The 17377-nt window shown below is 44.0% G+C and overlaps 1 protein-coding gene and 1 pseudogene across 2 annotated transcripts in view; both read left to right on the plus strand.

The window, feature by feature from the left end:
* The window catches only part of RAB31 (RAB31, member RAS oncogene family), a 165103-nt gene extending 157553 nt beyond the window's left edge, over positions 1–7550 (plus strand). For both annotated transcript variants that reach the window (XM_077135982.1, XM_077135981.1), the window contains exon 7: positions 4388–7550. In XM_077135982.1, coding sequence (XP_076992097.1) covers positions 4388–4485 — 98 coding nt within the window. In that variant the 3' untranslated portion in view covers positions 4486–7550. The remainder of the gene's footprint in view (positions 1–4387) is intronic.
* LOC143662778 (POU domain, class 5, transcription factor 1-like) lies at positions 694–2497 on the plus strand (annotated as a pseudogene).
* Positions 7551–17377: the final 9827 nt, after the last annotated feature.

Raw genomic sequence — 17377 nt, forward strand, 5'->3', positions numbered from 1 at the left:
GTTACATGATGATAGTGTGAGCCTTTATTGTATACTTTGGATGGTTGTATGGTGTGTGAATATATCTCAATAAAAGTGCATTTAAAAAAAGCAAAAGAAAAAAATGGTACTGACAGCTTAAAATCCATATTTCGGGTATTTTCCTAGGGAAAAAAATTTGAAAACTGCCACAGAAGGTATGTACATAAGGAAGGACCAAAAGGTTACTGCTGTTTTGCTAACTTCAGAGTTCATCTAAGAATAACACCAAGTTGATGTTAATATAAAGTATTGATTTTTATATTGTCAAAATCAGTTAAACATTTCACCCCTTAAACTGATAGGTAAATAGTACTTGTCTCCTGGTTGCACCCATCAAAGTTATAATTTTGTACCAAAAATATTTCCGGTGCCTCCTGAGGGTGTCAGGTGGTGTGATAGGGACCTTTGCTTTTTGCACCTAATGAGGTAGGGCCCTGGAACATCTAACTCGGCCACATACATCATCCCTCTGAAACGCAGCACTTTCTCTCCAGGAGTCAGGGACACTTCATTAGAGTAGCTCTTTAGAAAGTGCTGGTTGTCGAGCCCTCACTCTACAGGTCCTGGCTTGGGACCCCTTCTTTCTCCAGGGAGGGGCATCAGGCTTGAGACTTTGCCTTCTGGCCCCCACAGTTCTGCACAGGCGATGGGCCTGGAGCTGGGCAGGGTTGACCTCGGACCTGGTTGAGCCTGCCGGGCCTTCCTGGGGGGTGGACCAGGGTTCGGGCCGGGGGTCCGGCTGGGCGCTGAGGTGTGGGGAGTCCCCATGTGCACCCTGCCGTAGGAGTTCTGTTGAAGGTTGACCCACCATGGACTTCAGATGGAGTGAGGCTGGAGACCCCTCAGCCCTGCGCTGCTACCCCTGGTACCTTGATGCAGGACCAGGAGAAGCTGGAGCAAAACCTTGAGAAGACCCGGGACATCGAAGCTGTACAGGAAGAACTTGGACAGTTTGGACAGTTTGCCCAATTCTTTTTTTTTTCTTAAATATTTTTATTGTGAAATATATATACAAAACAATACATTTCAAAATGCATTTTAACATAGTTATAAAATGTATTTATTTTTTTATTATTTTTTTAATTTTTCTAAAATACCAAAAACCACCAAATGCAATCATTCTTAACTTTTTAAAAATTTTTTAAATTTTATTTTTTAAATATCAAAAAACACCAGACAAATGTAAACATTCTTATGTTGATCATTGCGTTCTACATATATAATTAGTAATTCACAATATCATCACGTAGTTGCATATTCATCATCATGATCATTTCTCGGAACATTTGCATCTATTCAGAAAAAGAGATAAAAAGAAAATAGAAAAAAATTCATACAGATCATACCTCTTACCCCTCCCTTTCATTGATCACTAGCATTTCAATCTAAATTTATTTTAACATTTTTCCCCCATTATTTACTTTTATTCCATATGTTTTACTCATCTGTTGATAAGGTAGATAAAAGGGGCGTCAGACATAAGGTTTTCATAGTCACACAGTCACTTTGTGAAAGCTATATCATTATACAATCATCTTCGAGAAACATGGTTACTGGAACACTCTACATTCTCAGGCAGTTCCCTCCAGCCTCTCCATTACATCTTGACTAACAAGGTGATACCTACTTAATGCGTAAGAATAACCTCCAGGATAACCTCTCGACTCTGTTTGGAATCTCTCAGCCATTGACACTTTATTTTGACTGATTGCTCTCTTCCCCCTTTTGGTCGAGAAGGTTTTCTCAATCCCTTGATGCTGAGTCTCAGCTCATTCCAGGAATTCTGTCCCACATTGCCAGGAAGGTCCACACCCCTGGGAGTCATGTCCCACGTAGACAGGGGGAGGGTGGTGAGTTTGCTTGTTGTGTTGGCTGGAGAGAGAGGCCACATCTGAGCAACGAAAGAGGTTCTCTGGAGGTGACTCTTAGGCCTAATTTTAAGTAGACTTCACCTATCCTTTGTGAGTTTGCCCAATTCTTGAAACAAAAGAGGCTCACCTGGGGTACACTCAGGCTGATGTGGGGCTCCCCATGGGGTTTCTCTTTGGAAAGGAATTCACCCCAATGGCCATCTACCATTTTGAGGCTCTACGGCTGAGTTTCAAGGACATGCAAAGATGTGGCCCCTGCTACATATGTTGGTGGAGAAAGCTGACAAGACGTGCAAAATGGAGCCCCTCCCGCAGCAGGCCCAAAGAGAAAGTGGACAAGCATGGAGAACTGAATGAGAGGCCACCTGGAGAACACATTCCTGCAATGCCCCAAACCCATGCCCCAGCAGATCAGCCACAGGGCTCAGCAGCTCGGGCTCAATGAGGGCATGGTCCGAGTGTGGTTCTCTAACCGGCGCCAGAGGGCAAAATCAACAGTCACTATTGGAAGGGAGGGGACTTAAAGGCTGCTGAGTTTCCACTCTGGAGACTTTCTCCTCTTATAAGGGGCAAACACTTCCTTTTAATTGTGATTCAAAACATACACACATACGCATACACATACACACATCATGCCCAGAAGAGGGAAATACACACTGTCATGGTTAGGGACAGGTGTCAACTTGGCCAAGTTGTGGTACCTGTTCATCTGATTGGGCAAGCGCTGGCCTGTCTGTTGCAATGAGGACATTTCATAGGATTAGGTCATGATCACGTCAGCTACATCCACAGCTGATTCCATTTGTAATCAGCCAAAGGGGAGTGTCTTCTGCAATTAGTGATGCTAAATCCAATCATGGGAAGCCTTTTAAGGAGGACTCAGAGGAGAGAGGTTGCATTCCTGCTTTGGCTGGTAAGCCTCTCCTGTGGAGTTTATCCAGGCCATCCATTGGAGTCATCAGCTTCGTAGCCTGCCCTGTGGATTTTGGACTCTGCATTCCTACAGTCACGTGAGACACTTTCATAAATTTTATATTTGCAAGTGTTCCCTGTTGATTCTGTTTCTCTAGAGAACCCTAACTAATACACACACTTACATGAGAATGGCCTGCAAAAACATTGAATAGCTTTGTTTCTTTACAAAATGACAGAAGCAATAGCTGCAGAAATCATTGTCACCTTTTTAGTTTCTCCGTCATGAGATGAAGAGCTATACCGTTCATTTTGGATTTTGGACACTTGCCAATGACCCTAACCTTCATGCATTAGCTTTGATGAACCGTCCCACCGTTCAGCCTGCACAGTGCAGTGTAGGACCCTTGGAAGTCAACTATTTCTGCCCCTTGTGAAAATGCAGCTCTGCCAGGGGGGGTTGACTTTTCTTTCTGGGCCTTAGGTAACAATCAGCCTAAGGACTTTGTTTTTTGTAACTAAATTCCTTTTCCCTTCTTTTTCTAATTACTAGTTACTTAGTAAAAACTAAGATCCTACTTAGCTAGTAAAAATTCCTTATTTTGGAGCTAGTGTTTCATGCCCTTTTCAGTGAGAGAGAGAAAAGCAGAATAGAGAGCTAATATGTACCACGGGATGAGCGTGGCTTTAGGATCTATCAGAAAATTGAGTTGCAGGTTGAAGAGCCAGCTGTACCACTTATTATCAGTGTGGCCTTTTTAGCAAATAGAACATATTCTCTTAATTGTAATAGGATGGTGATAATTTCACAGAAGTAAGTGAGGATGGTATCTGTGAAAATCTTTGAAAACTGTGAGGTTCTAAGCAAATATTTGTTTCCAGATTCCATTGCATTTTCTTATAAACAGCTTTATGGAGATATAATTCACATACCACACAGTTTAACCCCTTTTAAAGCATACAGTCAAGTGGGTTCTAGAATATCCAGATATGTGCAACACCGCCGACAATTTTAGAACATTTTCACTACCTGAAAAAGAAACCCCATACCCTTTAGCTGTCACCTCCTATCCTTCTCCCTTGCCTTTTAACTTTTTATTGTAGGATTATACACAGAGAGTCTAGGATAATTACATTTCTAGGAGGATTACGGTACCCAATTCATCTCTATGTTGAGAAGCAAACAAGATGGGTCCCAGCGGTTGTTATTAAAGTCACAGTCCCTTGAGTGGTTCATGGAAGCAGGAGCAGTTCTGGGAAGACTGGGCAGGTAAAGAGAAGGGAGTTGGGAGCGTCCCCCTAGAAGCGAGTAGCATTCCAAGTCCGAGGAAGTCAGCCGTTTTATCAGGAAACAGCTTTGTCTTTTTCTCCACTTTCTAAGCATGAGTTTGACTTAATGCAGCCAAAAAGGAAAGGAAGGAAAGGAAGGAGAGAGGGAGGAAGGAAGGGGCAAAGAACCACATCTGTAGCTCCTCTGCTTTCTGTACAGCCCAAACATTGGTAGATGTTTGCAGCGAGGGCAGAATCTGCTGCGCTGTTGACGAAGGAAGAAGGAACTCAACTTTGGCTGCTCTCTCTTCCAGGTCGCCAGATCCCACCCTTGGACCCCCATGAAAATGGAAACAATGGAGCAATCAAACTCGGGAAGCAAACCACGCCCGCTGGTCGGCGGTGCTGCTGACGTCCTGGAAGCATCCAGAACCCACCCCGGGCCCTCCCCGCAGGGCCTGGGTCCCGGTGGCCTGGCACCTTCCAGTCAGAGAGTGAGCCCACTGGCTGTGCGTTAGTGAGGACCTGCAGGGAACAGGGCAGAAAACGCCCCTGGGAAAGGAGCTTATAAAATTCTTGGCTAGAGTCCACTGCAAAGTGGCTTTGTAGTGCGTGAAATACACAAGAGGATGGATTTCAGGTAATGAGTAGATGCTGAGTTGCTTGTTACAAGACCTCAAAGAATTGTTGAATTTGTACAAAAGTCTTAAGACTTATTGTGGGTGGGGGGGGGGTCGGGGAGGACTCCAAATAGTGTACCATTTCCTGTGTCACCTAGCCAAATTTCAGCCACTTCTTCAGCACCAGTGCCTTTGTCACCTAACCAGCCCTTACTGAACAGCAAACTTAATTGAGAAGGTCAGCTTTTAGCTGGCTTTGGAATGAAGCCTTTGTCTGAGACGGCTAATTAGACCATCACTCAATATCAAGATGAGCTCTTACAAAAGCGAAACACATTTTAGAAACTTTTCTCCACGCCTCTGATTTTTAATCGATCAGCAGTTTTCTACATTCGGGTCATAAATGAACAACCCAAATCTGACTAAAATATTGCATATAATTTGGGAGTTGGAAAGCCTAGTTTGAAAGCGTCATTTAAGTATTTACTATCAGTAAATACAGTGACTGATGTTGAATATAAATGGTATCCAGAGACCATCTGGCATGCAGCACCCCATAGTACTAATTATTAAGGCAATATGCCCTGGGCAGGCAATGGTGGCTCAGTGGCAGAGTTCTCACCTGCCATGCTGGAGACCTAGGTTTGATTCCCGGTGCCTGCCCATGCAAAAAAAAAAAAATCAAGAGAGATATGTCCTGGTGTCTTAGCTAGGGAAAAAAAAATCATCTGGAGGATGTTTGAGTCTAGATCAAAGGGCAATCTTCCCATAGCTGCTGATTATAGATTACAGGCAGTATCTTAAGATTCTAGCCCCCTAAACCCCGACAAAATCAGAGAAAACATTTTCAAAGTTGCCAGGCTTGGGGAGGCAGGTATCAGGGCAAACCCGAGATGCTGCCCTGGAATGCCGATGAACTGAGAACAGGTTTCTATGAATTCAGATTCCCTGTCTACTCAGTTAATTAAAAAGAGATGGGAAAGAAGAAAAGCTATTTCAAAGTATATTCAAAACCACTCGCCGTTGTAGCTTTCATAAAGACCTGTGATGAAGAAGCAGTTGGTTTCCTGTCAGGCTTATATTGAGAGGTGATTCTTAGAGGCAGAGCCTTTCTTGGGGCTTTTACAGGAAAACTGCAAAAAAAGGGCTTAGACACGTTAATCAGGGAGCAGAATGGCCAGGACTGGCTGCTACTTTGCTTCTTGCACTTCCAAGGGCCAGCCAGCATTTATTGAAAACCTAACCTCCAGCGTGAACTAACTGAAGACCTAGATCCCATAGTAGTTCGTGGGCTAGTGCTTTCGAGACCTGTCAGGGCCATGCCTGCTGCCCTCTTGATAGATTAGAGACACTATCTAAAGACACATCAGAAGAAGTGTCCTTGAAAGAGCAGGTTTTCAGGTGCCACGTTCTTGTCCATGTGGCTTCGTTCTGACCGCAGTCAAGGAGATAGGGCAGGATGAAATCACAGATTTGTTCTGTACCTCAAGGATGTGCCATCCATTTGAGGTTCTTACTGCTTCTCCCAACTTGCTAGAGTTGAATGAGCGTCTTAGGATGGGAAGGCTGGAAAATACTTATGTCCAGTTCAAATGAGAGAGCCTCTTAGCTTTTCCAGGCAGGTACCTCAAGAACTGTTGGCAAGAGGGACTTGGCTGGCTTGAGGGATCCTCTGCCGGTGTCTTGAGGGTTTTCTCCACATTGTCAGTATTACTCACTGACATGGTTCTGCTTGTAGACCAAGCAATAATCATGCTTCTTTTCAAAGGAAAAAAAAATCTGAGTTGATCATTGAGGTGCCCACTTTCCAAGTGTTTTCCAGGCTTGTCTCTTGGCAGTTGGCAAAGAGAGAATGGACAGCTCTTGGGCACACAAGCATTGGAATCTCCTCTGAGGAGAGATGCTTGGGCCTCATCCATCAGTGAGACTTTCCCATCTTTATTTTAGCTTGGGATTACTTACTGGATGCTCTAATAGTTGAAGTATAACCATATAACATTATATGAAGACCTTGAAATTCCTGTAGCTCCAAATGTAGTTTCATGAGAGGGACCATCCTTTGCTTCCTGTCCCAAAGCCCACTACTTTTCCCCGGTTTTCTTTTCTCTCTTGTTTGGTGTGTTTGTACATATGTAAATATGATTTATATCCGTTACACTGACTTGTAATCCCTTTGGCCGGCTGAGTTTGGCTCATGGCTCTCTGTTATATCAAGTCAGCCATGGCTTCTCATAGGGACTCCTTCCCAGTGGAAACCTCTAAGGGCTCATGCAGATGTTTGTTTTAGGTACGTAATTGACCAGCCATTTCAGAGCTAAAAATGGTACATTAGGATGCTGAGTATGACGTTACCTTGCAGGCTATAAAGGGTTGATGGCCTAAAACTAAACTTTAGCCAGTGATTGGGGGCTGTGCCCCAGTGAAACATGAATTTATTTTCTGAGGGAAGAACAAGTTCAGGGAACATGGCAGGTGATGGCTGAAAACTGTGGGCTCCACTTCTCATGTCTCTGCCAGGCTCCTGACAAGGTGAGGTAGCTCCTAAATTAAAGGGCTCGGATCTGTTCAGACTCATGAGGTGTACGGTTGACTCTCTTAGCTGCCATTGCTTAGACCAGGCCCGGTGACGCAGTGTCTGCTCTGCCGTGCGAACTGCCCCTTTTCCCATGTTTCTCTCAAGGGTTCTGTCTGGGCTGGACCCAGTTCATGCGTCTCGAAGATGTCACCACAGATTGTTACAACTTCTCCCCCTTGTATCCGCTAGCAAAGCATTCACCTTGACAGTCCCTACCTGTATCTATTATTTTGGGTTTAACACACACTGATTCGTACTAATAAATATTTTAAATTTTGCTGAGCCTATCTGTGTCTCGTTATGATGTTCAGTACAGTAATTTTATTTTTAAGTCACAGTCACATCCGTAATAAAAATGGCAACTCCCCAGAGCATCTTGTGCACCTGTGCATGGGAAGGGACGTTTGAGGGTGTTCACTGAATTGCTGTTTGCAACAGCAAAAAGGGAATGGCTGATAAAAATGTGGCAAAGTCACATGACAAAAAACCAGCGGGCACGTAAAACGAGTGCATGCTCTCAAATGCACCAGCGTGAATCTTGGAGGCAGAAGGTGGAGTGCAGGGCTGCCTTTCTGCATGGCCTGAGCCATGTGCCAGGTGTGCCTGGCACGCTGGCAAGGTGCAGGGCGTGCATAGCCTTAGACCAAGCAGTAATGCATCACCTGTGTGTGCATGCATGCTTGTGCGTGGTGTGTGATACACATATGTGTGTGAGAGGGTTGAATGTGTACATGTGCAGTCAGGGAAGAATCAGAAGGAAGTGTGTACTCACCTCTAGGGAGGGGAAAGTGAACAAGATCAGGGGGAGAACTTTGGGCAGTCAACTTTGTTGATAATTCCTTATTTACTTCATGAAATAAAAATCTGAAGTCACTGTGACAAAATGATGGTGTTTTGTAACTTGAGGGCGTTTTGTTTTATTGGTCTCTATTTTTCTGTTCCCCTCACCCACCCACAAGGAGGCAGGGGTTTGGAGAAAAGAAGCAATGAGCTGGATTCAAGTGATTTCGTAAACTAAATCGAATTACTAAAGACTTAGTAAGTGTAAGTGCCGCTTAATGCTCTCAGGAAATTTTATGAGATGCATTTACTTTGCATTTACTCAAAGTCCCCCTTCCATCCTTTGAGCCAACCCCACCTTCCCCCAGTGCACGCACGCTTTCTCACTCACACCTGTGCATCCTGTGCTTTCTATTCAGAGTCTCATTTCGTATATAGATGAACCTGGAAAAGCCGGGCGTGGAAAGGGAGAAATCAGTGCCTCATGTTCTCAGAATCCAAGTCACTGCCCCAGGAGCATGCTGTGACTGTTGTCAATGTGTAATCAAACGAGAAAAGGAAACAACCCACCTTCCCCAACAAGAGCGCCTGTGTTCTGAGTTTGTAAGCACACAAGCCTTTCACCTGCATTTACCAAGAAGCGGTTACCTATTTATGGCAATTTGGGGAAATGTGTCTAGAAATAATCTGATCCCCATGACTGGCTCAGCCCACCTTCCTCCCCCCAGCCTCTTTTCTCAACAGTCTTGTAAACAGGGCTCCTGTGTTCTCCTTTGTCCCACCTTGGGAGTTTATTTATGAGGAAGCCAGTGTCTGACAGTCACGGACTGGGGCATCTGGGGCCTTTGTGGCAGTTAACACTTTTTGCAAAACAGTATCGGGGGTTCTAGGACAAGGAGTCAGAGCTCTCCTTGCATGTTTTGTCCCTAAAGCAGGGCCAGCTGGCTAGAAGGGGAGGGAGACCTCATGCTAATTTCAGCATTGTGTCCAGGGACATCTCTCCCGCATTGCAAGACATACTGCATCAATGTGCTCTTGGACTGACTGTGTACGTGTGTAAGGTTACCTTCTCCCCTCTACCCCAGGGTTCTATTAAAAAAGTAAAAATACTGCACGAGAGGTTGGCAAGTATACCAAAAACAGGCACTCTTGTGCATGCTGGTCAAATATAAATTGGTACAATCTTTCTAGAGAGCAGTTTGGCAACTTCTGAAACTTTGGAAAGTTAATTCCTAGATCTAGGAATTAATTCTCAATGTCTATAAAATATACCGGTTATCTATTGCTGCCTCACGTATTTGCCCAAAACATAGTGGCTAAAAGCAATGACCATTTATTATCTCACAGTTACTGTGAGCAGGGGTTTGGGGAGGCTGAGCTGGGTGGTTCCAGCTCAGGGTCTCAAGTAAGGTTGAGTGGAGATTTTGGCAGGGTTTGCTCTCATCTGAAGGTTCGCCTGAAGCTGGGGGTTCCACTCCCCCAGTGGCCCGGTTCTGTGGCTGATGGCAGAGGCTCAGCTTCTCGCCCAGGGGACCTCGCTGTGAGCACCCTGAATGGCTGATCCAGGAGCGGATGTGGCCCCAGCGTCTTTCTCTGCTCTGGCTCTGATGTCACACCTTGCCATTATTGTCATTTTACACCAGCTTTTTCAGGGTTTGCCTCTGCTTTTACGACACTGAGAGTTCTACTGTCAAGATGATATTCCCTCTCATTTCCTTTGACAATTTTTTGGATACTGAGCTGACTGTGTAGAAACACCCTATTTCTATGTTCTGGGACAGTTTATATTGCTTTAAATATTTTCTCCTTGAAAGTTTAAAACACATCTGAAAACACCTGGATATGATGTCATTTTTTTTTTTTTTTTAATTTATTAAACATAGCATACAAACATCAACATTGTTACCATGTGATCATTCCATTCTTGGTAGATAATCAATAACTCACAATATCACCACATAGTTGTTGTATATGCACCATCATGATCATTTCTTAGAACATTTGCATGATGTCATTTCTAAAAAGAGTTCTTAATAATTTTATAAAAGACTTCCTTGATTTTTCTATTATAGATGTCTTGAGACAAGTTTGATAATTTGTCTTTTTCTAGAAAATAGTCCATTTCATACAGATATTCAAATTTATCGGTACAAGTCAATGTAGAATTTAGTTATATATTTTAAAACCTCCTTTGCTTATCCTAAATAAATATTTTTGTTCTTTTTTAAAAGACAAAAAGATGATATCCCCTTCTGTGTGTTTCGGGAGTCAGTTTGGGGAATCAAAGCCAGAACTCAGCTCTCCCGGGCCCTCCTTTCAGTAAATGGCCCCGAGGCTCACAAGGTCATCCTCAAGTATAAGTGTAGGGAGAGCGCATCTGTTAATCCTCACATATTTATCCTACTGCATCATGATTTTAGAGTGCTTAATGACAGGATATAAAGAAGTACATGATCCTATAACAAAAATAGCTGCATGGCTCTACCAGAAGAGGAGATATTGGTGGTTACTGTTAGACTGTTAAAAATACATACTTAGGGGCGGGCCGCGGTGGCTCAGCGGGCAAAGTGCTTGCCTGCTATGCCGGAGGACCTCGGTTCGATTCCCGGCCCCAGCCCATGTAACAAAAACGGAGAAACAGAATACAATAAAACAAGAAAATGTTTAAAAATGTTTCCCTTTCTTCCTTCCTTCCTTCCTTCTCTCTGTCTTTCCTTTAAAAAAAAAAAAAAAAAAAAAATACATACTTAAAAATGCATTTTGAAGTATCACTTTTCAGACAAGCGTTCTCCTGAGAGATGCTGAAGCACCAACTTTTAAACTCTGCTCCTCAGGGGTCCTGAGGCCATGGGAGGGAACTCGGGGGATCTCAACAGCATGGGCCGGGGAGGGCACTGTGTGTTTGGGGAGAGAATTCCACGTGAGATTTTCTTTGCAATAAGGAGGCTGATAATTCTGCTGCTAATAGTAGTTAGCAAAAACATTGCGCAACATTCCTGGAGTTTGCCTTTGACTCCACGTCTTCTCCCCTTGATAATTTTTCATCTGTGAATTCTCTAGGCCAGGGACAATCAAATGGGGCCACCCTGACTCTGCCAAAGTAAACCCTCAGGAGATGTGCATCATTTATTCATTTGAGGAAACAGTGCACGCCAAAGGGCCCTACTGGAGCTTTGACCCTGGTCCCTCTGACTGGGATGCTGGAACTATTTTTCAGGGCTCAGCAAAGGAAGGAGAAACCACACTAGATGCTTTAAAACATGGACGTGGCTTTTAAAATAGACTTGTTGGCAGGGCTGGGGGAGTGGGTCTCAGCCAAGTTCATAGAACAGGTTCCCTGATGCTGGGTACTGACTCTTTAGCCCCAAGAGGGCCTTCCCTCCTGCCCCAGGCTGGAGGTGGAGAGTCAGGAGACCACTGTTGGAATGTTGGATTTCATGAAAACTTTAACATGGATATAAAGCTCACAGTTTATGTTCCCATTTTTTCATGCATCCCAATAATGTCCTTTTGAGACTTTTCTCCTCCACTATTAGATCCAATCCAGAATCATGTATTGCATTGTCTTTTTTTTAGAAGCAGTTTTATTGAGATCTATTCACACACCGTACAGTCCATCCAAAAGTAGACAATCCACGGCTCACAGTATCATCATGCAGTTGTGCGCACAACCCGGTGATCAATTTTGGAACTTTATCATTGCTCAAAAAACCAAAAGCCAAAAACAAATCTTCCCAGATCCCTCCTCCCCCCATTATTGACCCTTAGCATTGGTGTGGTACATTTGTCAACTGTTGATGAAAGAGGATTAAAATCTTGCTGTGAGGGTGGGCCACTGTGGCTCAGCAGGCAGAATTCTCGCCTGCCATGCCAGAGACCCGGGTTCGGTTCCCTCTGCCTACCCATGCAAAAAAAAAAAAAAATCTTGCTGTTAACTATAGTACATAGTTTGCAATAGGTGCATTTTCCCCTTATACCTCTCTATTATTAGCTCCTTGTAATAGTGTCATACATTTGCTCTAGCTTAGGAAAGAACTTTGTACATTTGTACAGTTAATCACAGTCTTTGTCCACCACAGGGTTCACCGTGTCACACAGTCCCATGTTTCATCCTCTAGCTTTCCTTCTAGTGGCAAACAGGACCCTAAACTTCCCCTTTCATCCCCAGTCACACCCATAATTCAGCACTGTTAATTGCACTCACTGTTATGTGCTACCATCACCTCTATCCATTTCCAAATATTTAAATTCAAACTGGCTAAACACTCTGCACAAATTAGGAATCTGCTCCCCATTCTCTAGTCCCATTCTATCTCCCGGTCAACTTTATTCTAGATTTCATGACTGTGAGTTCACACATTATAATTAGTAATTATAATTTATAATATCTGTCTTTTCGTGCCTGGCTTATTTCACTCAGCATTATACCCTCAAGTTTCATTCATGGTGTCACATGCTTCAGGCCTTCATTTTTTCTTACAGCTGAATATATTCCACCTTATGTATACACCACGTTCTGTTTATCCATTCACCAGTTAAGAGACCCTTGGGTTGCTTCCATATTATTATTGTCTCTCTCTTTTTCTTTTTTTCAATGTGGAAAGATATATACAACCTAAACTTCCCCATCTCAACCCCTCAAGCAGACCATTCACAGTCACAATATGGCAGTACTGCCACCACCATCTATTACCAGAACTTACCCTCCACCCCTCCTGCATTCACTCAGAACCGCAGCTCCTTTGAGAGTGTCATGTTACATTGGGACAGCAGGCGTAGGACAGTCCCGTACACTGGATCACAGGGGCACCTGGTTCAGTCTCGTTTGCCTCCGGTGAGGGGGAAAAGTAGCATCTGGGAGGTGGGGCAGATCTCGTCGCAGCCGTCTTCCAAAATGTACCCATCCATTCAACAGATATTTACTGAGGAACCTGTGAGTCAGGTGGGCCAGGCAGACCTTCGGCCCCATCAGATGCATGCAATTATCAAGTACACCAAGGGAAGTGATGGCTGGGAAAAGACAAGGCAAACCAGAATGGCAGAAATGGGAAGAGGCATTCCTCTGTGGCCTCTGAAAGGACCACATGGGTGGAAACCAAATCTTGGCATCCTCTTAACATCCTGCCTCAGTTTCCTCCTGAGTACCCACATCCCAGATGAAGTGAGATCCTTGTCTGTAATGCACTTAATAGGGGAATTTATGATTACTATCATGCCACAGGCTTCCATCTTTGCCCTAGGACGGGGAAGAGTTCTTTCCTGTTGCCTCCTAGTCTCAGCTTCCTCCTTTCTGTTCCCTTCCTTTTTCTTTCCTTGGGAGACCCTGTGGCAAAGACACAAAAATCTAAACTCAGGCCACCTGGCCCACTCAGCTTCTGTTTCAGCCTGTGTGAAATGCCGATTCATATGAGCACATCTACAGTTCTGGAATACCAAAAGCTTCGCAAATGGGAGGAATTTTCCTAAGTAGCAAAACCTGACCTGAACTAAGGTGATGTGACATAACCAGCACGTCTCTGGCCAGGGCTGCAGAAACAGCACTGTGCTCGATTGCAGCACCACCCCCAAACCTACCCTGCCCCCCATCTTCACCAAGGCTCTGCTGGGACATTCTGTAATTGAGGCACTGCATGACTCATAGAATCCAGATGAAATCCCGAGCAGTGCTATACAAGGCCCCAAGGGCCTGTTTTAGCCTCCTCTAAGGACTGTGCTGTGATGCTGATTGGGGCAGCACATCCCTGAGGGCAAGCGGCTCCAGGGGCCCTGTTTGCAAAGAGGACCTGGGTTCAGCACCTCTTGGGGGGCTGCACAGCTTTACCCACACAAATCCCTCATCATAGACTTGGCACCAATTAAGTCCTCCAAAATCCTAATGGCGAATGATGAGTTTAGTGACCCGCTATGCACCGGACGCTGCTCTAAGTGATATTGCATCATCTTACCTCTTTTTGTTTTTACAACAGACCCTATGAGGTAGTGCAATTATTACCTCCATTTTACAGACGAGAAAACTGACACACAAGATGGAAAACGAATTGCTCAAGATCATAGATGAGTAATGGAGACAGAATTCGAGGGTTAGCTGCTACTGTTTTCTCCTTTTTTACTTGCTTTGTAACTACTGAAAATAATCACGGAAATCCATGTTTCTTAAATACTTCCCTGAGCTACATGTCTTCAAATTTTATCCCTTTTTATTAACCCCCAAAACTATTCTGAGAAGGATGACTCAACTGTTTTCTCAGAGCTGTGGAGATCTGGAGTCACTTCCTCAACTTTACACAGTAAGTGGGACCTGCCTTTACACCCAGTTCCAACCTGTTCCAAATCCCACATGAAGTTCTTGCACCTCAGGAGGAAGTTCTGCTGGGGAAGCTGATAGTCAAGCAGCTGAATCACCCTTAACCAGAAACTTCTGGCTTGACTGAGCTCTTCTTATCTGATCCAGAACTGCACGGGTCTCCCTCCTTGACTCAGGCCCCTTGATTTATCTTTTCCTTTTCCTGGATCCTGACATGGAAACCATTGCTCAGCTCGGCTCTCGCTTTTTGAAATGACTTTTCTGTCTGGCGCAAGCAATCTTGCCTTCCTTGGGCCAAACCCTGAGTTAGCTGCAGGGAGCCTGGTGCCATCCCTGGTGTCCCCAGGTGGGTCTGGGTGACCAAATGGGACCTGCTTTCTCTGCTCTCTTTCATCTCCTGTGTTCTCTGCATTTGTACTTATTTTCTCCTTTCCTGCTCCTTTGGAAAAGGATCCAGACCCAGCTCCAGGGCGTGCCTCTCACCTCAGCTCTGGTTTTATCACAAATATTGTTGTATGTGTATGTGTGTTTGTTTTGCTTTTGCTTCCATCTTAAAATTCCCCTTGAGCTGTCTTCCCCTTATCACCCAACATAGATGCACAGATCTTCTCTCAGTGTGATCAACTGGTGTCTTCCTCTTACCCATCTCTCTCCCTCATACTAATGAAATCCTTATTTCATTAACTTCTCACTTGAATGTGATCCTATCACTCATTCTGGTCTTTCAAAGGTCACCTCATTGCCCAACCAATGGCTTCTGTCCACTTCTCTGTCAGTGCAGGAGGCTGCTAACCACTTCCCCTTGAAACTCCTGGGCTGTGACTTCTTGGCCTGGGGTGCTGTGTTTCCTCCAGCTTCTTCAACTGCTCCTTTCCACTTTTCCCTTGCTGCCTCTTCTTATATTTCTGACCTGCTTAAAAGCAGGTATTTCCCAAATCCACATTCCCGATCCTTCTCAATCTCATCTGAGGTGATGGTTTCAACTATTGCCTCTAGGTGTTTGGCTTCCAAATTGTGGCCTGGCCTGCCTTCTTTGCAGAGATCCCACTAACTTCCCAGCTGACCAACATGTGTGCCCTCCGGTGTCCTCCTTCAGGTCCAGTACCCCTTCCGGCATGCCAGGCCTCTGTGTCATCTCTGCAGTCCCAACAAACACTGCATCCTGTCCCTGGCTCAGGCTTCAGACATCAGAGTCGGTTTCACAGACCACAAACCACAATGTCTCAGCCCACGGCCAGGCATTTACCAAACCATGTAAATGCTTTTTCTGGCATTTCTTCAATCTTCTAACCTGCTTTCCATTGTCCTACTTTAGACTCATGAAATATTCTATCTCAGTTATTGTGATAGTTTCTTTTTTTTAATAAGCTCTTTAAAAAAATGTTGTTTCTCTTTATTAGAGAAGTTATGGGTTCACAGAACAGTTGTGCATAAAATACAGGGTTCCCATACACCACCCCACCACCACCATCTTTTGTTGCTGTGGAATATTTGTTACGATTGATGATAGCACCTTTTTATAATTGTGCTGCTGATCAAAGTCTGTGGTTTAACTTAGGGGTCACAGTTTGCATACTGTAGATCCATGGATTAAAAAAATTATTCTGTTACTATATGTACAATCTAGCACTTCCCCCTTTTAATTATGGTCAGATACATATTTTGGTTCTGTTCATTGTGTTCACAAAGCTGTGCTATCATCCAGCATCCTTTACCAAAACATTTCCCTCATTCGTGCTGGTTTGAAAGAATGTATGTCCCCTAGAAAAGCCATGTTTTAATCAAAATCCCATTTCATAAAGGCAGAATAAACCCTAATCAATACTGTATGTAATTAGATCATCTCCCTGGAGATGTAACCCAATCAAGAGTGGTTGTTAAACTGGATTAGGGGGAGATGTGTCTCCACCCATTTGGGTGGGTCTTGATTAGTTTCTGAAGTCCTATAAAAGAGAAAACATTTTGGAGAATGGGAGATTCGAAGAGAGCAGAGAATGCTGCAGCATCACAAAGCAGAGAGTCCACGAGCCAGCGACCTTTGGAGATGAAGAAGAAAAATGCCTCCCGGGGAGCTTCATGAAACAGGAAGCCAGGAGAGAAAGCTAGCAGATGATGCTGTGTTCACCATATGCCCTTCCAGATGAGAGAGAAGCCCTGACCGTGTTTGCCATGTGCCTTCTCACTTGAGAGAGAAACCCTAAACTTCATCGGCTTTCTTGAACCAAACTATTTTTCCCTGGATGTATACCTCAGATTGGATATTCTATAGACTTGTTTTAATTGGGACATTTTCTCGGCCTTAGAAGTGTAAACTAGCAAATCATTAAATTCCCCTCTTTAAAAGCCATTTTGTTTCTGGTATATTGCATTCCAGCAGCTAGCAAACTAGAACACTCATTCCAGATAAGAACGCTGTACAGTTTAAGCCTTAACTTCTCATTTCCTATCCCCACCCTGTTCCCTGGTAACCTATATTCTAGATTCTGGCTTTATGTGTTTGCTTATTTTGTTTCAAATCAGTGAACTCGTACCATGTTTGTCCTTTTATATCTGGTGTACCTCACTCATCATTATGTCTTCAAGGTTCATCCATGTTGTCGCAGGTATCAGGACTTCATTCTTTTTTGCAGCTAAATAATATTCCATTATATGCATATATCATGTTCTGTTAATCCATTCATTGGTTAATGGACATGTGGGTTGCTTCCACCCTTTGGCAGTTGAGAATAATGCCACTATGAACATGGGTGTGCAAATATCTGTTTGAGCTCCTGCTTTTGATTCTTCTGCATATATTCTTTTGCAAATATCTCTTTGAGCCCCTGCTTTTGATTCCAAACAGTAGTGGAATTGCCAGGTCATATGGTAATTCTATACTTAGTTTTCTGAGGAACTACCAAACTGTCTTCCACAGCAGCTGTACTGTTTTACATTCCCGCCAGCAATGAATGAGTATTTCCAGTTCTCCACATCCTCTCCAACACTTATTTTCCTTTCTTTTTTTCAATAGCAGCAATTCCCATGG

The sequence above is a fragment of the Tamandua tetradactyla genome, chromosome 18 (genome assembly GCF_023851605.1).
Source record: "Tamandua tetradactyla isolate mTamTet1 chromosome 18, mTamTet1.pri, whole genome shotgun sequence".
Classification (NCBI taxonomy): domain Eukaryota; kingdom Metazoa; phylum Chordata; class Mammalia; order Pilosa; family Myrmecophagidae; genus Tamandua; species Tamandua tetradactyla.